Source organism: Bombus pascuorum, chromosome 6 (assembly GCF_905332965.1).
Source record: "Bombus pascuorum chromosome 6, iyBomPasc1.1, whole genome shotgun sequence".
Lineage (NCBI taxonomy): Eukaryota > Metazoa > Arthropoda > Insecta > Hymenoptera > Apidae > Bombus > Bombus pascuorum.
This window is the reverse complement of record NC_083493.1, coordinates 7,099,149-7,122,789: the sequence shown is the minus strand read 5'-3', so window position 1 is coordinate 7,122,789 and position 23,641 is coordinate 7,099,149. Positions and strand designations below refer to the sequence as shown.

The following is a 23,641-nucleotide window of genomic DNA, read 5'->3' as shown; positions in this document are numbered from 1 at the left end:
TTCTATTCGATGTTTGTACGTACTCGTAATAGAATAACCGTTTGCCATATTATTGATACGATATTATGAAACTAAATTAAGACTGCCGGAGATATTTTTTGCATGAAGGCTACTCTGTGTAAAAAAATATTTTTTACGAAATAACTGCAACGAATACGTGCAAGAAATGTTGCGAACTTCCGATATCGTAAAAGTGGGTTGCAACGTACGTTTCCAGTGACATATCGTACGGCTGACATTGTTGAACAAAATTGACCGAACGAATCAACCTTTAGCGTAGATTTACGTAATAGTTATTTTAGAAGTTGCTTGAAATCGATGCTTTATAGATTGCTCTCTGAATTATCGAAATCTCTCGATTTAATTGCAGTCGCAATTTTACGGTCGAAAGCTTCTCGAGAGCTTACATTTGGAAATAAAAAATGATAGGTATTATTGTCGGTCAAACAAACACTTGAAATGAAATTTTTTAAATCTAGAATGATTTTTTTAATCATTCTATATTAAATGTATTTCGAGATTGAATCTTGCAAAATTTAACATTTGTAAATTAAAAATTTTGCAAATTACGATATTAAATTGGACTTTCCGGAATTTGAAGTTCAAATTTAATTCCTCAGAAATGAAAAATGCCAATTCAAAGTAGCGAATCCATAAGATTTAAGAGTTTCCACCTTCTTCTTCCTTTTCTTCTTACTTTTTCTTACGTTATTTCCTGCGATTCGTCATCGATGAATCACTTACGTAACTTCCACCCACTCGATCGGCCATCCTAAACCGACCCTAGAAACTCTATGCTACAAAGTAACGAAAGGTAACTTCGAGAGGAACTTGGTGAAAATGAACAGAATAAACTCGTTCGTCCCCTGAATTCCGGAAAGAGCAGCAAAAAAGACACGCGAAACGAAGAAGCCTCATTTGTCTTTTGAAGAGGGTTCGAATAAGTGTGTGGGTAGAATAGCAAGAGGGCTGTAGAAGTTAAAGGATGCCTATAAGGTACGAATTGCCTCTTGCGAGTAACGAGGCGAAAATATTGCTCAGACAATTCTGGCAACATTGTTACTTGACAAAGATTAATTACTCCACGTCATTATAAACAGCGTAAGATTTTAATTATGCCTATCTTGTTACAGCACACGGTGTGTATACGGCCCTGCTACAGATCCTCAAAATTATTTCCGCTCATTTGTATATTTTGTCTTCTTAGAATTCTTTCAGCGAAGAATTCGTTCGAAAGAATTTAATATTTATCGATCAAATAGAACGTATCGTTAATAAAACTTAAAGTGTATTGCAAATGAACTAACTTTAATAATATAAGAATTTATATTATTATACCCTTCATCCTTCAAGATATTCAATTAATCTTAACGAAACTTCGCATGTCGATATTAAATCGTTACGAGATTAAAATAGAACATGGATATCTATTTTTCCAACCTTAAATGACGAGAGAAGCAAAAAAGAAGAAAAAGCGAGAGGAAAGAAAGCGTAGGCGACTCGCATCAACAAGGACGTACCTATAACAGGGAAATTCGATGTCATGTCCTAATTGGCGTTTATAGTACACAAGGGTACCATGCCTCACCTCTTGTTATATCGTCCTCTATAATGGATCGCGAGAAATCGGAGAATTATTAGACGTCGAAAAACCTTCCTTTCGTATCCCTTTATCGTTCATCTACTTCAGAAATTTCTGAACTTTTTCACAATGAATTTTCGTTTACGATTAATATTGCTTATTATCAAAAATTAAAGTAATATCAATAACAGATTGGAAATGTTCTAAACAAAGTCTTATACCTACTACACCTAACCTTCTTTCCTCTTCTCAACTCACTGTCAACAGTATAGTAAATTAAAGATAGGCAACTTCAAGATTATTGTAACCTTTTCGTTGAATTTTACCAGGCATGATCGTTGATCATTGTGAGAAATTTTTATAATGTTCGTATTATAAATAAAGAAAAGTCATGCTTCTAGAAGTGGAAGACGAGACACGTGATTTTATAACGATATATAAAAAGGATTTCCCATCGAAGAAAACTGGTAGACCAAAGGAATACAGGCCACAACCCGAGTACCCTCCGCCTTTGAATAATTTAAATGGTCCTTACAGAAAGTGTTTGAACACGCAACGACAAAATGCTGCTCTTAGCTTAGACGAACAAACCGAGGATCCTCAACAAGCTTTAAACAGAGTAAACAAGTAACAATATTTGGTATTAACAATTAGTATATGAGTAATACCTCGTAATAAATATTTTTGTATTACGATATTGGATTGTAATTGAAAAGCGTTAAATTCTTTTAATGTAGCTCATTGTGGAGTTGAAGTACATCGCATGGATTTTGAAACCAGACTTTAAACATGTAACAGTGTTAATATAACTTTAAAATATTTAGATTCGCAAGAAATATCCGCATTTAAAAGAATTTCTTTCGGAAGTTGTACCAGATGAGAATCTAATCGAAAGAGAAGAGAACGAACTTAAACACACTGTGTATCAAATTGATTATTCAAAAGGTTTTATTTTAAAAATGAAAGTACAATTTCATTTACATACATATTTTAAAATGAAAATTTGATAATATTAGGAGATTATTCACCTCGTGCGAAAACATACGGAAAATGGGAAGACATTCGTTTAGCGGAAGACTGGATCATATCGGAAACGACTCAAAGGAATTCCTATAGAAACCCATGGAAAATTGTAACAGAAGACTTGATACGGCTAAAGAAAGCAAAGAAACCTCCAGACAATTTAATACCCAATAGAAAAGAAAGAGAAATTCTTCGTATAAGGTAAGAAGGCAAAATTACAACAGTTCTGTTGGTATAGATAAATATTATTTGTCCACTAGTAAATTCGTAGCAAATCCAATAAGGATTTAAAATATCATGAGCAACGATCATTATCATTTGTCTTTTATAAAACTTTCGTACTTATATACATAATTTTACAGTAACAAAGTAAGTATCCGCTATTAATTCTATAGGTTGTTACAATTTATTCTTTCTAGAACTGGAGATTCAGAATACGATACAACAATAGGTGCTACCGGAAATCGAGTAGTAAAAGAATGTTTGTTTGGTTCACCGTTGCCAATTGAACCACAAATATACACTAAAGGACCCGACAGCCCACCGTCTGAATGCTCGAAAATTTTGGCAGACAAAAAATTTGTACTTCCTTCTAACATAATCTAATCTTTTGTCTGATCTTTCCGTTACCTCCCATTCTCGCCAGAGGAAAATTATTTTCAATAATCACTTATTAAAATTAAAGATAAGCTATTGGTGAAGGATTACGTTAATTAAATTATCAGACACGAATTATTACAAAACACAACCCGTGTTGTTTTGCTTGTACATAGCCACTTTACAAATATATTATTTCCTATTTTCACTCAACTTAATTATTAATTTACAATAGTTCACATTCACGCTGAACACACAGTATCATATTCCACGTATATCTTTCTTACATTACATTCGTACAAGTTATTTACAATTTTGCCCTACTTTAAGATCATTTAACAAAATATTTATGTATGAAGGTGAAACATTTGATCTTTTTTATTTTAATTTCTTTATGTCTGTAAAAAAAATGTGCTGTATTTTAATATGTATTTCATTACATATGAGAGAAATTAATTATCATTATCTCCGCTTTTAAAAACTAACATTTGAACTTTAGAAAAATACTATTTTAATAATATGTAAGAGATATATGTAGGAAAAAGTAAATAATAACCTAAATATTTCAGAATTATTACAATAATGTTATATCTATCTGCACATATACGTGAAAATAAAATAATTTTTTAAAAGTTTCAAATATCTGCAATCATAAATGTAAAGCCGAATTAATTTTTTATAAATTTTCAAAGATTCCAACCATTCAGATAAATTACACGTTACATAGCCTCCCTTGTTCAGCCAAAATAGTTAACATTTCAAGATTAAACATGTTATTTACATAAGCCACTGCAAAAAATATGAGTAACTTCTTATAATATATTCTTAACAATTAACTATATTCCATAAAGCTTTTTATCAGATTAAATTAATTGTACTCACACATAAAATTGTACAAAAAGTCTTATCGATGTACACGCTTTTTGTATTTTGTTCATTCATCATTATAATGGAAGCTAAGATTAATTCATTTATAAAATCTAATCTAAAAATAGTACCCAGCACGTAACAATAAATTATATAGTTCAGTCTCTCGATTGAATGTAGCGATATGATTTGTAGAAAAATTTACACGTTTTGAAATTATAAATTTGATATGTAACACTGCAAACATTTTTTATGTACACAAAGTAGTACAAATTTCTTTCACCAATTTCACTATAATGAAAATTGATCTAATTTTGAATCCAATTTTCCATTATACCGTGACATAATACTAATAGCAATAGTGTTAACCAAATCTGTGTTAGACTACGCACAAATTAAAAAAATATAAGTAAACCTTTTCATAACCTTTTCGTAGTATATACAGTTTTGATGATTCTTCACAGCATCTTGTTTTCAAAAACTGTTTGCATTATATCTCGCACCAAATTGATTATTTACAAATTATTTTATTATTTATATTTATATATTATTTTGGAGATTAATGCAAACATATGTAGAGTGTCATCACTAACACATTTTTCGTTTTTGACTGATTAATTGTTCATTAATTACCTCAACTTCTAGTTCAAACATTTATTTACATCAAGCAGTTTGAGGTAACAATATCATCTTGAGAAATCATTTCCTGAAGGGGAATATCTTGTTTCTGTAACAAATGTCCAGACTTAAACTTACTTCAAAATTTTTGTACTTCATTCGAAAAAACATTTATATTTACTTCAATGACAATAGTCGATGCCAAATTATCTGTGTCGTGATATTGTACACCTACATTTGCTGCTGTTATTGCTATAGTACGAACGGTATTGGTGCTGGTCGAAGTTGTGATGTGCTGGGTAATCATGGCGTTTTCGTTTGCTCTACTGGAACCATTACACTCTTATATGCGTAAAATAATGAATGAGACACTGTGTTTATTTCGCATAAAGAAATATAATAAGAAACAGATATATATATATAGAGACTTACTTTCGTTTCTTTACTTGACCGGAATGAAAACGACCGCCTTCGCCACGAATTCTATTCATTGCATGTCGATGACGAGATTCATGGAGGTATTTCTGTAAGGAAATGCTAATTTCATGTAAAGTGCACGAGCAATAAAACACATAACATGAAATTAACGGTAACTAAACATATATTTACAGGTCTTTCTTTAGGTATTTTCCCCTCAGCTTCTAATTTAGCCCGTGCTTGACGACGTTTTAATATACGCCTATATTGCTTAGCATTTACATATAAAGGTTCTTCCTCAAAAACTTCTGCATTTGGCAATGCTACCCTTTGAAATTGCGTTTGTCCGCTATTTCCTGGTACCATCTGAAACATCAACAACCATGTATGTTTAAGTATTTCAACAATACCTAGTTCATATTAAACTATGTAGTTAAATTTTGGAGTAAAGAAACTAAAAAAAAAAAATAGACATTATGCTGTCCTTGTTGCTCCATAATCACTACAAGTCGGTATAATATATAATACACAGACTATGTAAGTGAAAGAGACACTTTAATAGTAATCACCATGAAAACATTTCCTGCCTGAGTCGCTGTTGCTGTAGGACTTGCTAAGGGTTGTACTGGTGTTGTGGTTGCTGCAGTAGTTGCTGGTTGCGACGTTGCTCCAGCAATTTGCATAAGATTCCCATTAATATTAATTACTACCCAAAAAATATGAAATTAGTATGCAAATTTTGCAATTTAACAACAACATTAATCATATACTTTTATACCTGTTGGCTGTGCTTGCTGAACTTGACCTTCTAATTGTACTGGCTGATAAATGTATGTTTGTCCATCTGGAGTTTGAATGATTTGGGGTGTTTGTGGCTGTTGAATTACTATTTGTTGGCCTGTACCAGTTAAACTTGACACAGGAACAACTTGTATTTGTCCATTTGGTGCTGCCATTTGTATAGCTTGTGGTAACATCATTGCTTGACCTCCTTGGCCCATTTGAACAACCTGGACGGTTCCTCCGGCACTACCAACCACAACCGCCTGCCCTTCACCCAGTTGTTCCATTGTAAATTACTCCTATCGCTAAACAGAAGACATTGACCTTACAACAGAAAAAAGACAGAATGCAGTTATATTGGAAAGTAAATTAATAGAAAGCTAAGTATAAATTCTCCAGTGGAAAAAGATAGGTTTAATGCGACAAAGATGACTATATACATGTATGTACATACACGAAGACAAAATTTGTGTATACACGTGAACTCGTATATACGAAGGTTCCATGAATCATGCAAGGGAACTTTCATGTTTGTTGTATCAAACTAAAGATAAATAAATGCACTGCATAGAAAGGTTAGAGTCTCGATAATTTCTTTCATTCTGTCGGGCATAATTTTGTCTCGTACGTATTGATAAAGATCGCCAACGTGGCGAACACATTGAGGTCTAAAGAGCCCACGTGCAGAATGTTAGATACGTAGGAAAGAGAATCGAGGCCAGCCAGCAATCATCACCTTCTGTCGGGCAGAAATCTGTTCCGAAGGATATTATATTCTGTTCTCGGTGGCATGATTAACGTCGTATTTTCGTGATCCTTAACACGCAGTGAACGTCGACGTACGAAACGAAGACCAAGTCTGCTGGATGGTATTCGGAATGCATGGAACGACGCGAATTTCGGACGAGAAACGCTCGTCTCGACAAACATGGCCGTGCAGAAAGACTTTTTCAAGCACAAGAAGACACGGGTTCCCAATTGGAACAAGTCACAAAACGAAAACGCGGTTAATCGTACAACGATGCGCGGTCGTACGCGTACCCCGTTGATGTTTGATAATTTGTGGACTTACATTGGATATTTTCGTGGGCACTTTCCCAATGATTGGTCGGCAAATTGAGGACCAATGGTCGGCGATAGAGAGTCCTCGGCTCTTGTGTATTGGTGGTACTGAACGGGGGGAACTGCCAGTCCGATGGCAGCCCGATGCCAGACCGGTCGATGCCCCTCCGCGCCTCGACGCGCCCAACCAATCTACTGGCTTGACTTATCCCCACCACCTACTTCCCACGCTCTCGTCAAACTTCGCGCGTTCCTAACAGTTCATTTCCCGCTTCCTTTTAAATCGATTTACCGATGTACTGTCCGTAGTGATCAATTTTCCACATTTTTATTATTCCCGCATTCATTTACCGAATAAAATTTCATAATGAATTTCGTAATTCAATCCTACGATATTTCAAAATAAATACTCTATATTGAATAATTCTGTTCAAAGTCGAAGTTTCTAAATCTCGAAATAGTATTAGAGTAGTAGAATAGTATTCAATGTGTAAAAGGTGAAGCATTTAAATACGAAAAGAAAGTATTTTTATAAATATATTTTACGAAATAATAAATAACCAATATTGACGATCTTTATGCGTTTGTGCGTATAGCTTTGATAAATTAATTCTTACAATTTTCAATAAACGTAGTTAATAATGTAACAAGTGCGGCTTATACAACGTTTAATCATCGTTTATTGTTTACTATAATTAAGTTTATTTAATATGACTGTTATTCACAAAACAATATATAATTTTACAATTTATATTGTTTATTTAACGCATATCAATTAATAAGAGATGATAGCGGAATAACAATTATTATAATTTTAATAAAATATAAAATTAACTAATTTTGATGAAGGAAATACATATAAGAAAAGTGGCAATGAGTAAAGAATATAATATTAGTAATAGTACTAATTTATATAAATATCACATGTGTATGTTTAAGTTAAGAACTTCTTCTCACTTGAAATTGTACATACTTTTTGCAACACTGTAGCAAATATAAAGTAAAAACAAAATACGTACAATATAAAAAAGACAAAGATGTGCATATTAATTAAAATATACACTTTAATATGAATAACGAAATATATTCCAGTCGCATTCGTGAATATTAATTGTTACTGAATCTACATATTAACTATCATGTTTCATATAATGCCGTTTACGTACATGAAATATTTTTAACGCTGATGAACATTAAAAAAAAGTTAATTATTTACTTGATAAAACTTAATTTTGCAAAGTTTAATGCGAAAAATGATAAATTTATAATATGACTGCGTTTATTAAATTATGACAAAATAGCCCTTTTATATTGTTTCTCGATATACATCTTAGTGGAGATTAATAACAGTGGTTTTATCTTTTTACAGTATCGTATATAAATTATGGAAAAGCACTACCAAATTCAGCTTTTTTATTAAAAACTGGTCGTTTGGAAATATATTAACTTGTAACATCTTAAAACAATTTTGTATATTCAGAAACTGTCAAGCCATTTTAACATTTCGTTATTAAGAAGTAGTACCTGAACTTTTGTCTACAATACACCAGATTATAATGCTTCATCAATATTCATATTCAAGTAAGATAGGGTGGAGCTAAAAGTCCAGGGTATAAAAAGTTCCAAATTTAAGATCTTTGTATGACGAAGACTCGCACGAACGCTCGTAAACGAATGACGACTCCGCAGTCCCTCCTGCTAATGCTCGTTGTCTAAATAACATTATGCGATATTCAACCGACTGTTTACAAACGGAGATTTAAAGTTCAGGGCATTTTACCCGTTGGACTTTAGCCCCACTCTATTCTAAAATCTGAAGTAAATTCAGATTAACTTATCGAAAATTGATTTTGGAAAGATGTATGATGTTTTTAGTGTTGTGTAGTACAATGATTTCACTCAAGCAAGATGTAATCCTGCTGAGGAAATGCCAAAAGATCACGATAAAAAGGGAACTACTAAATCTTCCTTGTGTTCAACATTAACATCTTCTAATGCTATCACAGCCTTATGGAGCATTTCTGTTATCTATAAATAAAAACATATATAAAAATTAATAAATATTTAAATAATAGGATGTTATATTGCATATAATATATATTTACCAGTCCATGATCTTCAGCATCAAGAGGCTCTGCTGCCAATATTTTTTCTGGGGCAGGAACATCTTTGAGTAAGCAAGATGTACTATCAGGTACTTTAATACCTCCAGCTTCTATACGTTTAGAATATGCACGTGATCTATCCATATATTCGTGCTGTTCTAAGTTGTGTGAATCTAGTGCTCCAACATCTATTACATTACTGAAATTAAATATTTCAACATAATAAATTAATCCTTATTGTGATATTCTACCAAATAACTATAAAAAAAAGGCAACATAAACATAAGGACTAAGAAAGGCAGAAACAAACACTCACGCAGCTGTTTCATGTAAAATTCTATTTAATGCACTTTGTTCATCTGTTTTTTTGGGTGCTGAACTTGCATATTGGTTAACATAATCATCACTGAAAGAAAAAGAAATGAAAAAGCTTGAACAACTTTTATCTATATCATATATAAATATATATATAAAACACACCTGTGTACTCTAGGTATATTTGTGTTATTACTGACAGGATCTACCAACAAATGTGTCCTTTCATTTGCTTCCCCACTCTACAAAGATAAACAGATAAATTACATGTTTTAATTAATTTAAATTCTAGTCTTTGAATTTTATTTCAATTTTATAAATGTGAATCATATAAGAATATAATATACATTTTGACTATTTCAGTCTTATATACGTAATCCGAATAAGTGAAATTGCGATAAAAGTTTATATGTATCCTTTAACATATCTAATGTTATACAATAAATTGAGCTTTCAAAACATCCCACTTGACTAAAATAATTTAATTTATTACCTGCGGATCGCTGTCTTCTTTGCAAAAACTATAACAACATCCCATACTTATAAATGAATTGTTAACACTTTATAACCAGTGACGTATTGCTACAACGTATTATTTTTAATCTTCATTCCTGTATACAATCAAGTGAATCAGCTCTGGACGGGCCGATACTGCGCTTCAATCACTATCCAGAAATGCACTATACTGCGAGAGGAATGACAACTAAAGTGATTTATTGAGATGGATTTATGACTAAAAGAAACTGGCCAATTATACAAAGTGCAACGTGTGACAACCTTTTTAAACCAGATACGAAAACGCTAACAAAAAGGACATGCGAGATGCAACGTTCCTCTGGTGGGATTTATAACGTACTAAATCGAACAACATAACCTTAAATATTCACAAGATAACGAGTGCACAAATTTATCGTATTACGTTGTTGTCTAAATTATTATCCATCAAAATATCAGACTTATCTGTTTACTATATAATATCATATAAGTTTTATATACAGATTTATAAATGTATATCATTCAACAAAATAGTACACTAAAATAGAAAAGGAAATGATTTTTCAACTTCCTATACAAATAATACATGTTCATTTCCAATTTTTTCTTAGACATTAATAAAAACTGTTGAATTATATTTTACTAAATTAGTAATATAATGATAATACTATATATATCTTTAAGTCTTATAAAATTGGTATTGTAATTGGTAACTGAATAGTATTAAGGAAATTTTAATTAAAAATACATCTACATCATGGCAAATATCAAGGTGTGTTCATTTTTACATTTTAATTCATTGATGTATTGCATATATGTATTTAAACATAATAATATCTTTAATACGTAGTTTTATTTCCAGGAATTACCAGAATTAGAAGTCTTTAAAACAGTATTATTCCACTGTATGGTGATAATAGCCTTACCTGTGTTTTCATTTTTTGCTAGCAAGATTTTTATTTTTGATGGTATGCAAGCAAACAATGCTATTAGAATGTTTAACTTTTTTATGTACATTTAAAACATTATATTTTGTTGATGATATTTAATAAAATTATATATATATATATATATATATAATTTAATATTTAGCAAAAATATTAAAGAATAAAATAGTTTAACATAAACATGAATAATAAATAATTCTTGTTATTTGAGAATATTTTTTGCATATTTTTTAATCTAGTAGCCAATATTTTATACCTTTTATGTTCAAAATTTATGAATTGGAATGTTACATATACATAAATTACTTAATACAGTACATCACAATATATACTTTTGATTATTACATTAGTATATATCCATGATATACACATATTTACGAATATAATTTTGACATCATATCAATATTTTAAACAAATTTTTATACATTTTAGGATTATTGGGGCTCAATCAGGTGCCAAGCAACGTGTATTCAGCTGGAGTTGCGATCCTTGTCTTACACGTAGCTTTGGGCGCTTTTATATATCGCGCATACTTCGATGATCAATCGAAGACACAGACGAAACGAGATTAATCATTTTTTTTGTATTTGAAACACATATGTGATTAAGTACACTTTTTTGATAACACATTTATTCGCGTATAATCATTGAAAAGAACATGTTACATTGTATTGCGTTACATCTGCAATTGCATACTTTTTTGCTAATGTTTCGATATTTTCTTCTTGTTTTTTTTTTTTTTTGTTTAATGATGTGAAATTGCATGAAGGACGAATATAACTGTACTTGTACCAATTAATGAAACGTAATTATTAAATAAAAAGAAGCAGTGACATTCCCACACAATATTTGCATATTGTACAGCACAAACTTTACAATATACATATATCTATATGGAATATAATTCCATTACATATATTTTGCTTTTATATTTGAGAAACCTCGTAGTAGATTAGTTTATAATTTCTAGTGCCTCAATAAATCACACTAGATGCATAAATTAATTGTAGTGCACTTTACGATCACAGTACTAGATCAGGGGCGAATTTATAATCCTTTATAGTACTTAGGCTGATAATTTCGAAACAGCTACTTAAAAAGATACAAATACGAATTTTTAAAAAGGGGAATAAAATACAGAAGATTATTACAAAATTTCAGTACAAATCCGCCCCTAATGACACTGAATAGTAGCCATGTACTTTATTTCTACTTTTAAGGAAGAATAAATAACAAAATAAATCGTAATCAATATACAATGCAACACAATATACCACTGATTTCTTTTTAGTACCAATGAACAGTAACGTTGCAACTATAAAAAAAAAATATTTATCAAATTAATTAGAACACAATTTGAAAGGCAAAATATTTTACTTTTATGAAAAACTATGAATTATGTACAATATACCTAACTATAATTTCATTTCTCGTAATTTCATGTCATCAAAGCTTTGACAATGTTGAAATATCATAAAATATACACGATTCAAGTTAGCAGCCCTTTCAAACATACAAAGCTGTAAGCAAATCCTAGAACAAGCTTAATAAACTTCTTTAATGAAATATTAATTTATTTAAGTATCTTAAATGCAACAAAGGTTTGTGTGACAGAATATTTTGCTGTCGGCCTGGGAAGTGTTGGAATGAATGCTTATTGTAATTAAATACATAAAATCGCCTGCGATATTAACTACTTCACAATTTAATTTAGTCATTAGCTCTAACTTAATACTTGTTCTATACATTATAGGACACAATGTATTAAATCTTACTGGCAATGAAATCAGGGATCTCTTTAGAGTATTCCACTGATAAAAATTTTGTTATGTTTCCTAAAAGCATATTAAAGCTTGAAGAATTTTGTAATTACATTACAAAAATAATATTCCTGTAATGTCCTAAGAAATAAGAAAATTGTTACAAATATCGTGTACTTTTAACTTAATTGATTATTTTTCATAAACGATTACAATGAATGCATATACACGTGTCAAAAAAGAAAATTTTTATACGTTTTTATCAATATAAAACGAAATTTAAAAATGTCAGCGCCTATCTTTATTTATTCCATGTTCATCTCTATTTTTATAGAAGTTTACTTGAATGAAATAAATTTATAATAATATATTAGTTAAATTAATTGAACGTAAAATATACATACAACTTCGTTTAAGTGATTTACAGAAAAAAAGTTCTTCAAATTTCAATATACTTAGATTAATGATAGTTGTTCTTAAATAGGTTAACTTATCAATAAATTGCAAACTTAGCAATAAATTGTGATGGGTAAATAAAAGAAAAAACAATCGCATCTGCTAACTAAGAACATATCAGGCGCTTTTGTGACATGATAAAAATGACTTGTGTAATGACATATTTTCGTTATTTTAATCATGATAGATTTAATAATATTAAACACACATAAAATGGGATGACTGTTACTCAACATCCATTTTGTCTTCCTGGGGTTGTTGTTGATTGGTTTGAGAGTGAGCATCACCTTGACTATTTTGATTATTTTTTTGATGAGTTTCAGAAGCTTTGTCTTTAGGTTTCTCTTCTTTTGGTGGATCGACTTTAGGTTTTGGTTTATTTAAAATTGGTACTACAACACTATCCAGTGACTGTTAAAACACAAAAAAAATATGTAAAAGGCAATATGTATAAACGTATCAGTTACGCATTAAATTAGATATATGCTTCAAATACCTGTTTCTCTGCACGAATTTGAGCTACAGTAACTGGCGGTTGTTGTGTGCGAGGTGTACTGGCAAGAAGCATGCGTTTTTCTTCTAGCCACGTCCATTTTTCTTGCACTATTTTTTCAACCTTCTTTACCTCTTCTTCTGTTAGGTGGGAATATTTATCATCCTTTCCATTGGATGATCTAATGAGATCTATCCCTTTTTTAGCAATTTGCAAAGCTCCTGCTAATTCATCAAGAGCGTAGCCTCTGCCTTCAAATTCCATTCGTCTTTCTTTAATTGGTTCACCTTGTGACTAACAAAAAACATACAATTTTCAATTTTGATGCAAAAATGTTTATTTGGTATCTAATTCAAAGTATAAATGTAACCTACCTTAAGGCGTGTTAACCGTTCTGAATAAACTTGTCGCTGGCAATCTTCACCTTCTTCGTACAGCCAATTTTCAGTTTCATCTAATGTACAATAAAGTGTTTCTTTGTCATCTTCCGTAACAAATGTGGACAGCTGATCCTCCTCCGACAGCTTAGCACGTAAATCGTAAACATATTCTTCTAATGCGTTACGGGCATCAACACGTTCCTTTTCTTGTTTATCTTCAGCAATCATCTTGGACTTGGATGTAAAAATATATATTAATATAGAATATACGAATTATAAAAAATGTACTAACATTTAAATAAACGTAATAAACATAATTTACCTCTTTTTCCAATGCGGCATCTAAATCACGCTGAGAAAGTCCGTATTCACACATATCCACTGGTAAATCAATGGTACGAATAGGAACTTTCTTTTTACCCTTACTTTCGTCATTTTTATCGTCGCCCTGAAAAATAATAAGATATTCAAATGAAATATTTTTATCTATCTATACATATCTACAATAAAATTTATATTAAAATTTATTTTTTTATTATTATAAATACTAACGAAAGAAATATATGTAAAACATTCTATAAAAATTCTTTTATCTAGCATTTTTAAGAATATTAAAAATGATTCCTTATTCTTAATGTAATAATTCATAATCACACACAATAGATAAAATAAATATAATAATGTCATAATAAAACTGAAACATCTTAAACCAAGGCACACAAACTGGAAGTCAGGTGATGATAGAAATGAGTAGAGGATAAAGAGGGGCATTATACTTATGCGAGCAGTTTTCAATTCGTCTTACTTTAACTTCTAGATATATTATGTAGTTATATAGAGAAGAACATTTATATAAAATATACGAATCGAAAACCGAACCGCATTGCCTGCCTTCACAATTTTAGCACTTTGATAGCTATTGCATTATAAAAAGTTACTGTCTCTTTTCCTTCTGCGACTCAGTAGAAAAGTAACTGAGTAAAGACAGACAGCACGGCGTGACACAGCTGTATCTTGGACCCATACGCATCATAACACTTTGCATGAGATTATAATATGCATATGTTTATATTGATAATCGTTTTCAAATTAAATATTCTGACTGCGTTATTTTCTCTTATATGATGCTATTATTAACCGAGTTTGCAGAAGAAATCGACACAGACTTAAAACCTTTGAGTATAACTAAATATCATGCACTAAAGAAACTACAATGTGTAGGAAACTTCTAGGTCATAAATAATTTATATTAGATATACACGAATCAATAGAATTTGATTAATTCATCAATGTATTCGAAATATTAAATAAGTATAGAAACATATCACAAACAATTATATTGCAAACGAACCTAACATTTTCAGATTTTAGTTCTTTTAAAATGATAAAATGTGCTTAGGAAAATGTTTTTTCGAGACAGTGAATAGTAACATATATAATACGTAGCACGCGATTCTCATATCATGCAGGACATTTCATTTTATGATTACAATGATCTTATAACAAGTAATTGACGATGCTGACGTGATGAAAGAAATAAAAGTCTTATGCCACTTTTACACGCGACAAGCTATTCGCGTAACCATTGATGACTTATAATAACAGAACAACCTAAGCAAAAGTCATAAATTATTGCACATGTTTCAGTTAACATATGGGTCCAAGTAATGATAGTGTGCCGCGTACCGAGCTGAGCCAAGAGAGAATCCTGGAGGAGTAGGAAGGGGCAGAACCCCCCGCACCTCTTCCACCATCATCAGCATCTGAGTTCCGTCGCGTTTTATCCATGCTCACCTAAACCACAACAAACTCACATAGTCATGCATCAGACATTCAAAGCATCAATACTGTTCTTCTACAAAAGTGTATTCCAAAGAATGAATTTAATGAGTTTCCATTTAATTTACACTTCGTTGTAGTATAATCGTTATTTATGCAATAAACCTTTTTTTTAAGTGTTATTTTATTTGATATACCATTATTATTTAGCTCAACAAACAGTTAGATAAACCTAACCCTAACTTAATATAATTTTATGAATGTATTACAAAGTAAATGTTATACTAAATGTTAATATTATTACACATAAGTTGATAAAAAATGACCTTAAATACATATAATTTGAATGAAAGGTGAAGTAACAATGAATATACATACTTCAGGTGCTGGTGGTTCATTTGCCTGTGCTTCTTGATCAGATTTATCTTTCCTGTCTTGCTGCTGATCAACGTCCATATTATTTTGCTGTTGCTGCTGTTGCTGTTTCTCTTCTTCTTCTTTTTCTTGTTGTGTGAGTTCACGTTTCTCGATCAATGAAGCCGAAACAATAGTAAGAATTCCATTCAAGTTTATCCTTACTTTTACTTTTACTTTCGACAATTCACCTTCTGGCGTTGGCTTTACATTCTTTATTGTGTATGTACCTGTAAAAATGTTGTTTATATAGTAAGATACTATTAAGTAATAAGAAAGAATTATTAAATAATAAAAGAAATTAAATGCTTACCAACATGAGTTCGAGGATATGATGCTAATGGCATAGTATAACTTGCAGTGAGTGTAAATGGATTTGATCGATAAAATGTCAACGTTTTCGAGAATGGTACAGAATGATTGTGTCCAAAGATCTCCATTTCACTAAAATAATAGCACAGAAATCAGAAAAATGTATCCTTATTTATATATCCTTAATATTATACATAAAATGCAAATATTAATGTACCCGTCTTCTCCTTGAGTAGGATCCCACGTTAATTTCAAGGGATACGGTTGAATATCAGTTACCGAGAAGTCACGAACTCTAACAGCGGGACTCAACATCGCACACTGAAGTGCACATCCTCGTGAAACCGCCTCATCTTGATTTAATGTCATAGATACAGTACGACCAAACACTTCTTCAACCAATCGTTTGATAGCAGGAACGCGACTAGAACCACCCGCTAATTCAACTGAATGAATGTCTTCTAACTTTAATTCTACAAAAGATATTACGATTTAATATATAATTAATGGAAAATATATTTTATGTAAAATTAAACTACATATGTAACAACATTAAATGCAAAATAAAACATACTAGAGTCTTCAAGGCATCGACGTAAAGTCGATTCAACGCGTTTAAATAAGTGTGCACACATTGCTTCCATATCTGCTCGTTTCATTTCACCATGTACATCTTTCTCATCCATAAAACATTCAATATTAAGAGGAAGCATTGTTGAATTGGCTGACATTTGTTTTTTCAATTTCTCTACTTCTGCTAGTAGTCTTATATATGCACGTGGATTGTTATGCGGATCAATATTATAACGTGATTGAAATTCCTTACAAAAATGTTCTGCTAAAATAGAATCTATATTCCTTCCACCCAATTGACTATCAAAAGTACTAGCTATCATCTAGAAATAAAATATAACATTTATATATATGTAGGATTATTTCATATTAATTTTTTTTTTGCAAGTATATAACTATTACTACCAGTTAAGATAATTACTACTAAGATAATTAAACTCATTACATACCTTTAGTTTTCCTTTGTGGAATGCACAAATGCTTACTTGTAAGCTTGCATAGCCACAATCAACAAAGACTACATTTCTTGGAGGTGCATCAGGTGCTGGTAAATCTTGTTTATAGATGCCATAGCACAAAGCAGTAGCTGTTGTTTCATTAAATAATCTAAGAACATTTAAACCAGCAATTCGTGCAGCATCAAGCAATGCCTGACGTTCAGCTTGTGTATAATATGATGGAACAGAAATAACGCAATCATTAACAACAGTTTGAAGAGCAGTTTCAGATATATCTTTTAATTTTGTAAATAACATTGCAGTTATTTGCTCAGGTGAAAAAATGTGTTCCTCTCCTAAATATTGTACCTAAAATTTAGAAATAAGTATAAATATCTTTGCTTTGTACTTGTTACATAATTACTTTTATCATTATAGTTTTTATTGTACAAATTATATATGATATGATTCATCATGTTTTAACTGCTCTAAAGAGATATAAATAAGATATGAGTCCCTATAAATGTGAGAAATCTGGCACAATGCCCAGATTGAATCTAAGTAACATCTAATATCACATTAAATAATTATAAAAAATCATATAATTACCCATAACATTTTGACATGTTAATACAATAATTATTACAATTTTATAAAATAGCTATATATGTTATAAAATATTAATAATATAACCATAAATCATTAAATTTTATTGCTGAGATATGATAGAAAAGATATAATTCCATATCTAAAAACAACTTACATGTATACCAATACTCCCATCTGACTGATGAGTTACCTTAAAAGGTAATGTCTGAAGCTCTCTTTGTACCTGTGGGTCATTATATTTTCTACCCAATAATCTTTTAAATCCATGAATGGTATTTTTCATATTGGTCACCATCTGATTTTTAGCAGCTACACCAAGAATTCGATTTTTCCCACTGAATGCTACACATGATCTAAAATCAATATTTATATAAATAAAAATTTCACATACCACAGCATGCATAAAATTCATATTATATTGAACAAGCATGTGTACATCAATATTCTACATAATTTCTAGAATAATCCAATCACCCTGAAAGTCCACTTTTCATACTGAAGTATATATATGCTAAAGAACACAAAAATTTTGAATTTTCAATTTATTAATTCTCTCAATAAAAAATTTAATAAAATATTATAAATTACAAAATTATGAGAAGAAATTAATAATAAAACACCTATTACATGCATGAAAAATATCAGTTTTTTTATTTTAAAAACGTAAATTTTAATAACATGACATTTATATAAGAACAGAATTAATAAAAGTAAGTTATATTTAATGTTTTAACAATTAATAATGAAAATATTAAATGAAATAATATTAATATTAAAGATATTATTAATATTAAATTATTACATACACTTTAATATCTTTATTTTACAAATATTTCTTTCTTATATTTTAAACATTTTATTAATATTAGATAAAAAAATATAACAAATATTATAACAATTTATTTATATAATAATACGATTATCAAATACTATCGATCTATACGAGTAATACATATAAATTCGTCACATTCAGATACAAAATTCGATAACTCAAACATAAAAAAAAATAACAATTCGTATATATTTTGTACACAAAGACTGGGAAAGTAATGGTAGTAGTAAGTAGCAACGTCACGTCTTATTCGTTACATTTATTCTGACTTAAATCGATTGTTGATTCCGTTTTACATGACTACGCCAAATTCAAATAAAGAAAAAATAGCTCGTGGACCATAACTACGTTATGGACTTTTTTGTACTTCTTAGTCATGTGAAAGTAAGCGGGTATGCTTAAATAGATAAAACGATTTGAACATAAATGGCAATGATCGAATACTGCATCATCTACTTTACATACTACCTGTACAGAAATGAATTATGTATTACTACTTTTAAATTTTTCTACTATTTTTACGTAAAATTTTCACGTACATCAGCGAAACAAGAGAAATACTTGGAGATACCGGGTGAGCACCGGTATCTTTCTACAAAAGAAAAAAAATTAGGTATCGATTATTATAATAAAAGAAACTTACGGTGTATTTCGAAGACTGTAATCATTAGCTATAGTTTCAATGCCTCCCGCCCGTGCTACAGCCACATAACAGCTTTCGTTACCAAAGTCAATTCCGATCACGGACATAGCAGCCATGGCTGAGACTGGGTACGACGTTTTCTTTACGACACTGAATAATACTATCTTGCGTAAATCAAAGATTAAACGTTGATCCTGGACAAGGATAGACGAGTGATTGATAGTCGTTTAGATTTCGCGTTAATAATTATCGTGTACGGTGGATAAATTCTCGCTCTACACTCACGCAATAGTCTGAATGAATTGCTCTCCGCACGGTAACTGATTACTTCTTTCTGCTAACTTCTGCTGAAAATTCACCAATCATGGCGCTGCGGTATACGATTCCTATTGGTCAGTCGGCTGCTCTGGAACATTCTGGAATTATGCGCCATTGGAATTTTCCTCTTAGACATCGTCAGTTTCATTTCTCGAAGGATCGAAAATAATGGATCGATATACTACACTATTTTACTACAAATTATCATGTCTATATACGAATAATCGATTAGAAGAAATTATGCTATTACATTTTCTTTCTCCCCGCGTATCGTTTCTCGCAGATTTTGAATTTATATATAGCAAATTTTGCGCACCAGTATGATTGGTTTGCACGACGATATGCCTGTTGTGAAACAAATTTTGAATTACTGTAATTGAATATGTTAAACAATGTCATTTTACAAATTTTTACACTGTTAAAATTTTTTGATTATAGTAAGGTTATATGTGGAATTAATGAGTAATATATATACACATACACATATATTACAATTATTACTATTACATTTTATATATATATATATATATGTTATATTTTATATGTATATGTATATACAAACTGTATGTAACGTTGTAATAAAATTACTTATGTCGACTATATTTACGTATATAATCAAGAGTAAAAGTTGCTTCCTTAAGTATGTATATATTATATTATACGTCGTCCAATTTCATAAAATGTTGCATCATATGTCGCGCTTGTATACAAGAGCGTGATTTAAAGCAATCTTGAAATAAAACGGTCAAAAACGTAAATATAGTGCGATTTGTATTACTGCATTATTATATGAATTATTGGCAGTTATTCAATGAATTCATATATCGATATACTAGTAATAAGTAGTAAATATAATCGTGTAATATAAAAATCATACGATCCAAACGCATAAGTACATGATATCCACATTTGTAAAATGTCGCGTCTGTGTAATTTACGATTTTGTTCAATTATAAAGAAGAATAAAAATTCAACGACTTTGATAAATAAAGGAAATTTATGGACAGCAAATGAAATAAAAAGTGTGTTCTATAAAAATGGTAAAGGTTATGCCCAGCTCTATTGGAAACTTCAGGAACATATGTATCCATTATATAAATTTTTGGATATGTTTAAATCGAAGGAAATTCGTCCTTTACTAAGAAGAATGAAAGTCTTACGAAATAAGTATGACATTAATGATGAAAAAAAAAATTTCAGAAACTTAGGATTTATACTAGGTGGTATTGGCATAACCATAGCTCTTTGCGAAGCCAAAAATCACAGAGGTATATATTATTAAAGAAGATATGTCTTTGTATGTGTGATTACATGGAATAAATATCCATTTATTATCAATATTTTTTACTAGATAAACAGTTTTTTCTGGCTGCAAAATATGGCAATATTCGAGAGTTAACAAATGTGAGTATAAACAGATATTTCATTATAGTATCAATTACTAAGAAACTGTTTGTTTGTAGATTATAAAAGAAGGTATTGATGTAAATGTGCGCCATCCATTAGGTTGGACAGCATTGCATCTTGCTGCTATTAATGCAAAGCCAGAAGTTGTGAAACTTTTATTAAAACATGGAGCAGATGTTAATGTTCAAGATGAATTCATTAATGTTTATGGAACTGCTATAGAAAAAGGATTACATGCTTTGGATGGTACAAGATTGAAACAAATTACAATAATTAAATAAAAATAGAATAGTTGTATATATTATTCATATTTTACAAGATATTGCATAAATTTTCAAATTTCCAGTGCTCATGATAAGGGAAGAAGAATTTTGTGATCATTTGAATAGTAGGGCCAGTTTCAGAGGTTTTACAGCATTACATTATGCCGTTTTAGCAGACTCTAAGTCTTGTGTACAAGCATTATTAGAAGCAGGAGCTGATCCAACAATGAAAAACGAATCAGGATATAGAGCAGTAGAATATGCTAAAGATGGAGAACTCAAAGAAATGCTTATAAAACGTGCGATAAAATATGATGAAATAATGAAGGAAAAAGTACATATGATTAAAATCAAGCTTTGATTTTTATATAGTACTATTTTTGATCCATTTTTTTACCTGATATTGTAAACAGGAATTAGAAGAACGTCGTAGATTTCCACTAGAGCAACGTTTGAGACAGTATATTGTTGGACAAACTGGAGCAATATCTATTGTTGCATCTAGTAAGATTTATTTTATATACTTAATAATTTATATATAAACATAAGGCGTATATAATATTTTTTGTAATACTTTACGTAATTGCAGCTATTAGAAGGAAAGAGAATGGATGGATAGATGAAAAACACCCCTTAGTATTTCTTTTCTTAGGTTCATCAGGAATTGGAAAAACTGAATTGGCTAAACAATTAGCTGCATATATACATAAAAATAAACAGGAGGGATTTATTCGATTGGATATGTCAGAGTATCAAGAAAAACATGAAGTTGCTAAACTGATTGGTGCACCACCAGGGTAAATTTTATTCCTATTTATCATGCTATATGTATATTTCAGATATTATAAACATAACCTACCAGTTATTTTTCTTTTTTATTGTATCAATTAGATATGTTGGCCATGATGATGGTGGACAATTAACAAAACTTTTAAGGAAATGTCCAAATGCTGTTGTATTATTTGATGAGGTTGATAAAGCACACCCTGATGTACTGACTGTTTTGTTACAATTGTTTGATGAAGTATGATTACTTCTGTGTGTTTTATTGAATATATAATATTGAAATATTATATCAAAATGAAAATCTAAATATTTGTTTAGGGAAGACTCACTGATGGTAAAGGTAAAACAATTGAATGCAAAAATGCAATTTTTATAATGACATCAAATTTGGCAAGCGAAGTTATCGCTGATCACGCGGTACATCTTAGAGAAGAAGCTCAACATGTAATGGAACAAAAACTGGATAAGAATGTTGATACAGAGGAGGATCCAGAACACATTGAAATATCTCGTAAATTTAAAGACGAAGTAGTATGTATTAATTTCTTTAAAATATTTTTAAAAAATTTTTAGAACGAATTTAAAAAAACAATGTCCTTTTTACAGGTCAGGCCGATATTGAAATCACACTTCGGTAGAGACGAGTTTTTGGGTAGAATAAATGAAATTGTATACTTTTTACCATTTTCTCAATCTGAACTTATATCGCTAGTTGTAAAAGAATTGGAAACTTGGGCAGATCGTGCGAAGAAAAGGCATAAAATAGAATTGAAGTGGAATAGAGAAGTTTTATCACTTTTAGCCGAAGGATATGACACTCATTACGGAGCACGTTCTATTAAGTACGAAATTGAAAGACGCGTTGTTAACCAATTAGCTGCTGCTCATGAACGAGGTCAATTAGGTATGTAAATTATTACTAATATTTAAAAACAATTTTTTCAAATTTTAATGAAATATTGTTTTTTTTTCATTTTGTAGAAAAGGGATGTTGCGTATTACTTAAAGTCAAATGGTATAAAAATGGTGCAAATATAGCATTATCAATACGACGCAAAGGTGCAAAAGATTTTGTCGATCTTTCTACAGAGAATTTGACAACAAATGTAAATTCGGCGTTTTAATACCATAAAAGATTGCTGCAGGTGTATAATTTCAACAACTGTAGAAAATGTATTATAGCTTGATCTCATAGTGCGTATAAATAAGAAAATTTGGGATGTTTTGTATTATTTATTGTAGGGATGAAACAATGTTTGTAATAATAATATATGTTTAATAATGCGCGATAATTTTGAGATCCATAACAAAACAAAATGTAAATAAAAATTATAAAATTCATCATATCCGTACAAATTTTTACAATTT

The 23,641-nt window shown here is 30.3% G+C and overlaps 6 protein-coding genes across 9 annotated transcripts; 3 read left to right on the top strand and 3 right to left on the bottom strand.

Annotated features, from left to right (window-relative positions):
- The first annotated feature begins 1,800 nt into the window (after positions 1-1,800).
- Positions 1,801-3,667, top strand: LOC132907931 (uncharacterized). The gene is made up of 4 exons (XM_060961386.1): positions 1,801-2,207; positions 2,407-2,527; positions 2,599-2,806; positions 3,025-3,667. Exons 1-4 carry the CDS (start codon positions 1,974-1,976, stop codon positions 3,209-3,211), a joined length of 750 nt encoding a protein of 249 aa, XP_060817369.1. The 5' UTR covers positions 1,801-1,973; the 3' UTR covers positions 3,212-3,667.
- Positions 3,338-7,095, bottom strand: LOC132907801 (nuclear transcription factor Y subunit alpha). Of its 3 annotated transcripts, none has more exons than XM_060961206.1 (7): positions 6,960-7,095; positions 5,883-6,192; positions 5,674-5,810; positions 5,297-5,470; positions 5,120-5,211; positions 4,869-5,013; positions 3,338-4,796 (listed from the first exon to the last, which is right to left on the bottom strand). In XM_060961206.1, the coding sequence occupies exons 2-7, from the start codon at positions 6,172-6,174 to the stop codon at positions 4,728-4,730; spliced, it is 909 nt and encodes a 302-aa protein (XP_060817189.1). In that variant the 5' UTR covers positions 6,175-6,192; positions 6,960-7,095; the 3' UTR covers positions 3,338-4,727. The 3 variants fall into 3 exon arrangements, with proteins under 3 accessions (XP_060817189.1, XP_060817191.1, XP_060817190.1); XM_060961208.1 differs by having other exon boundaries at positions 4,869-5,010; XM_060961207.1 differs by lacking the exon at positions 6,960-7,095 and adding an exon at positions 6,624-6,946.
- A 1,121-nt stretch (positions 7,096-8,216) lies between these two features.
- On the bottom strand, positions 8,217-10,006 carry LOC132907810 (ragulator complex protein LAMTOR1). Its single transcript, XM_060961217.1, has 5 exons — positions 9,863-10,006; positions 9,535-9,611; positions 9,371-9,460; positions 9,055-9,253; positions 8,217-8,977 (listed from the first exon to the last, which is right to left on the bottom strand). The coding sequence occupies exons 1-5, from the start codon at positions 9,905-9,907 to the stop codon at positions 8,888-8,890; spliced, it is 501 nt and encodes a 166-aa protein (XP_060817200.1). The 5' UTR covers positions 9,908-10,006; the 3' UTR covers positions 8,217-8,887.
- Positions 10,007-10,436: 430 nt separating this feature from the next.
- On the top strand, positions 10,437-11,657 carry LOC132907813 (vacuolar ATPase assembly integral membrane protein VMA21 homolog). The gene is made up of 3 exons (XM_060961222.1): positions 10,437-10,636; positions 10,727-10,832; positions 11,244-11,657. The coding sequence occupies exons 1-3, from the start codon at positions 10,622-10,624 to the stop codon at positions 11,381-11,383; spliced, it is 261 nt and encodes an 86-aa protein (XP_060817205.1). The 5' UTR covers positions 10,437-10,621; the 3' UTR covers positions 11,384-11,657.
- Positions 11,529-19,847, bottom strand: LOC132907791 (97 kDa heat shock protein). Of its 2 annotated transcripts, XM_060961188.1 has the most exons (12): positions 19,500-19,847; positions 18,179-18,377; positions 17,428-17,784; positions 16,980-17,301; positions 16,623-16,878; positions 16,407-16,537; positions 16,058-16,323; positions 15,587-15,694; positions 14,223-14,348; positions 13,895-14,134; positions 13,524-13,814; positions 11,529-13,438 (listed from the first exon to the last, which is right to left on the bottom strand). In XM_060961188.1, exons 1-12 carry the CDS (start codon positions 19,613-19,615, stop codon positions 13,253-13,255), a joined length of 2,598 nt encoding a protein of 865 aa, XP_060817171.1. In that variant the 5' UTR covers positions 19,616-19,847; the 3' UTR covers positions 11,529-13,252. The 2 variants fall into 2 exon arrangements, with proteins under 2 accessions (XP_060817171.1, XP_060817172.1); XM_060961189.1 differs by lacking the exon at positions 15,587-15,694 and having other exon boundaries at positions 19,500-19,845.
- A 518-nt stretch (positions 19,848-20,365) lies between these two features.
- LOC132907793 (mitochondrial disaggregase-like) lies at positions 20,366-23,619 on the top strand. Its single transcript, XM_060961192.1, has 10 exons — positions 20,366-21,085; positions 21,169-21,221; positions 21,281-21,470; positions 21,571-21,821; positions 21,901-21,991; positions 22,077-22,284; positions 22,379-22,511; positions 22,592-22,804; positions 22,880-23,177; positions 23,255-23,619. Exons 1-10 carry the CDS (start codon positions 20,734-20,736, stop codon positions 23,395-23,397), a joined length of 1,932 nt encoding a protein of 643 aa, XP_060817175.1. The 5' UTR covers positions 20,366-20,733; the 3' UTR covers positions 23,398-23,619.
- The last annotated feature ends 22 nt before the right edge of the window (positions 23,620-23,641 follow it).

What these genes read in the sequence shown, in the direction of transcription:
- LOC132907810 (XM_060961217.1), bottom strand. Translation starts at nt 9,907, where the DNA reads ATGGGATGTTGTTATAGTTTTTGCAAAGAAGACAGCGATCCGCAG. An exon ending in AAGAAGACAGCGATCCGCAG is followed by an intron (nt 9,612 to 9,862) that starts GTAATAAATTAA and finishes TTATCTTTGTAG; the next exon opens with AGTGGGGAAGCAAATGAAAG. An exon ending in ATTTTACATGAAACAGCTGC is followed by an intron (nt 9,254 to 9,370) that starts GTGAGTGTTTGT and finishes ATTTAATTTCAG; the next exon opens with TAATGTAATAGATGTTGGAG.
- LOC132907813 (XM_060961222.1), top strand. An exon ending in CAAGATTTTTATTTTTGATG is followed by an intron (nt 10,833 to 11,243) that starts GTATGCAAGCAA and finishes TATACATTTTAG; the next exon opens with GATTATTGGGGCTCAATCAG.
- LOC132907791 (XM_060961188.1), bottom strand. Translation starts at nt 19,615, where the DNA reads ATGGCTGCTATGTCCGTGATCGGAATTGACTTTGGTAACGAAAGCTGT. An exon ending in TTCTCTCTTGGCTCAGCTCG is followed by an intron (nt 14,349 to 15,586) that starts GTACGCGGCACA and finishes ATTATTTTTCAG; the next exon opens with GGCGACGATAAAAATGACGA. An exon ending in ATGCCGCATTGGAAAAAGAG is followed by an intron (nt 14,135 to 14,222) that starts GTAAATTATGTT and finishes TTTACATCCAAG; the next exon opens with TCCAAGATGATTGCTGAAGA.
- LOC132907793 (XM_060961192.1), top strand. Translation starts at nt 20,734, where the DNA reads ATGTCGCGTCTGTGTAATTTACGATTTTGTTCAATTATAAAGAAGAAT. An exon ending in CGAAGCCAAAAATCACAGAG is followed by an intron (nt 21,086 to 21,168) that starts GTATATATTATT and finishes ATTTTTTACTAG; the next exon opens with ATAAACAGTTTTTTCTGGCT. An exon ending in AGGATTACATGCTTTGGATG is followed by an intron (nt 21,471 to 21,570) that starts GTACAAGATTGA and finishes TCAAATTTCCAG; the next exon opens with TGCTCATGATAAGGGAAGAA.
- LOC132907931 (XM_060961386.1), top strand. Translation starts at nt 1,974, where the DNA reads ATGCTTCTAGAAGTGGAAGACGAGACACGTGATTTTATAACGATATAT. An exon ending in AAGCTTTAAACAGAGTAAAC is followed by an intron (nt 2,208 to 2,406) that starts AAGTAACAATAT and finishes TAAAATATTTAG; the next exon opens with ATTCGCAAGAAATATCCGCA. An exon ending in AGAGAAATTCTTCGTATAAG is followed by an intron (nt 2,807 to 3,024) that starts GTAAGAAGGCAA and finishes TATTCTTTCTAG; the next exon opens with AACTGGAGATTCAGAATACG.
- LOC132907801 (XM_060961206.1), bottom strand. Translation starts at nt 6,174, where the DNA reads ATGGAACAACTGGGTGAAGGGCAGGCGGTTGTGGTTGGTAGTGCCGGA. An exon ending in AAATACCTAAAGAAAGACCT is followed by an intron (nt 5,212 to 5,296) that starts GTAAATATATGT and finishes ATTTCCTTACAG; the next exon opens with AAATACCTCCATGAATCTCG. An exon ending in GGTCAAGTAAAGAAACGAAA is followed by an intron (nt 5,014 to 5,119) that starts GTAAGTCTCTAT and finishes TAATGGTTCCAG; the next exon opens with TAGAGCAAACGAAAACGCCA.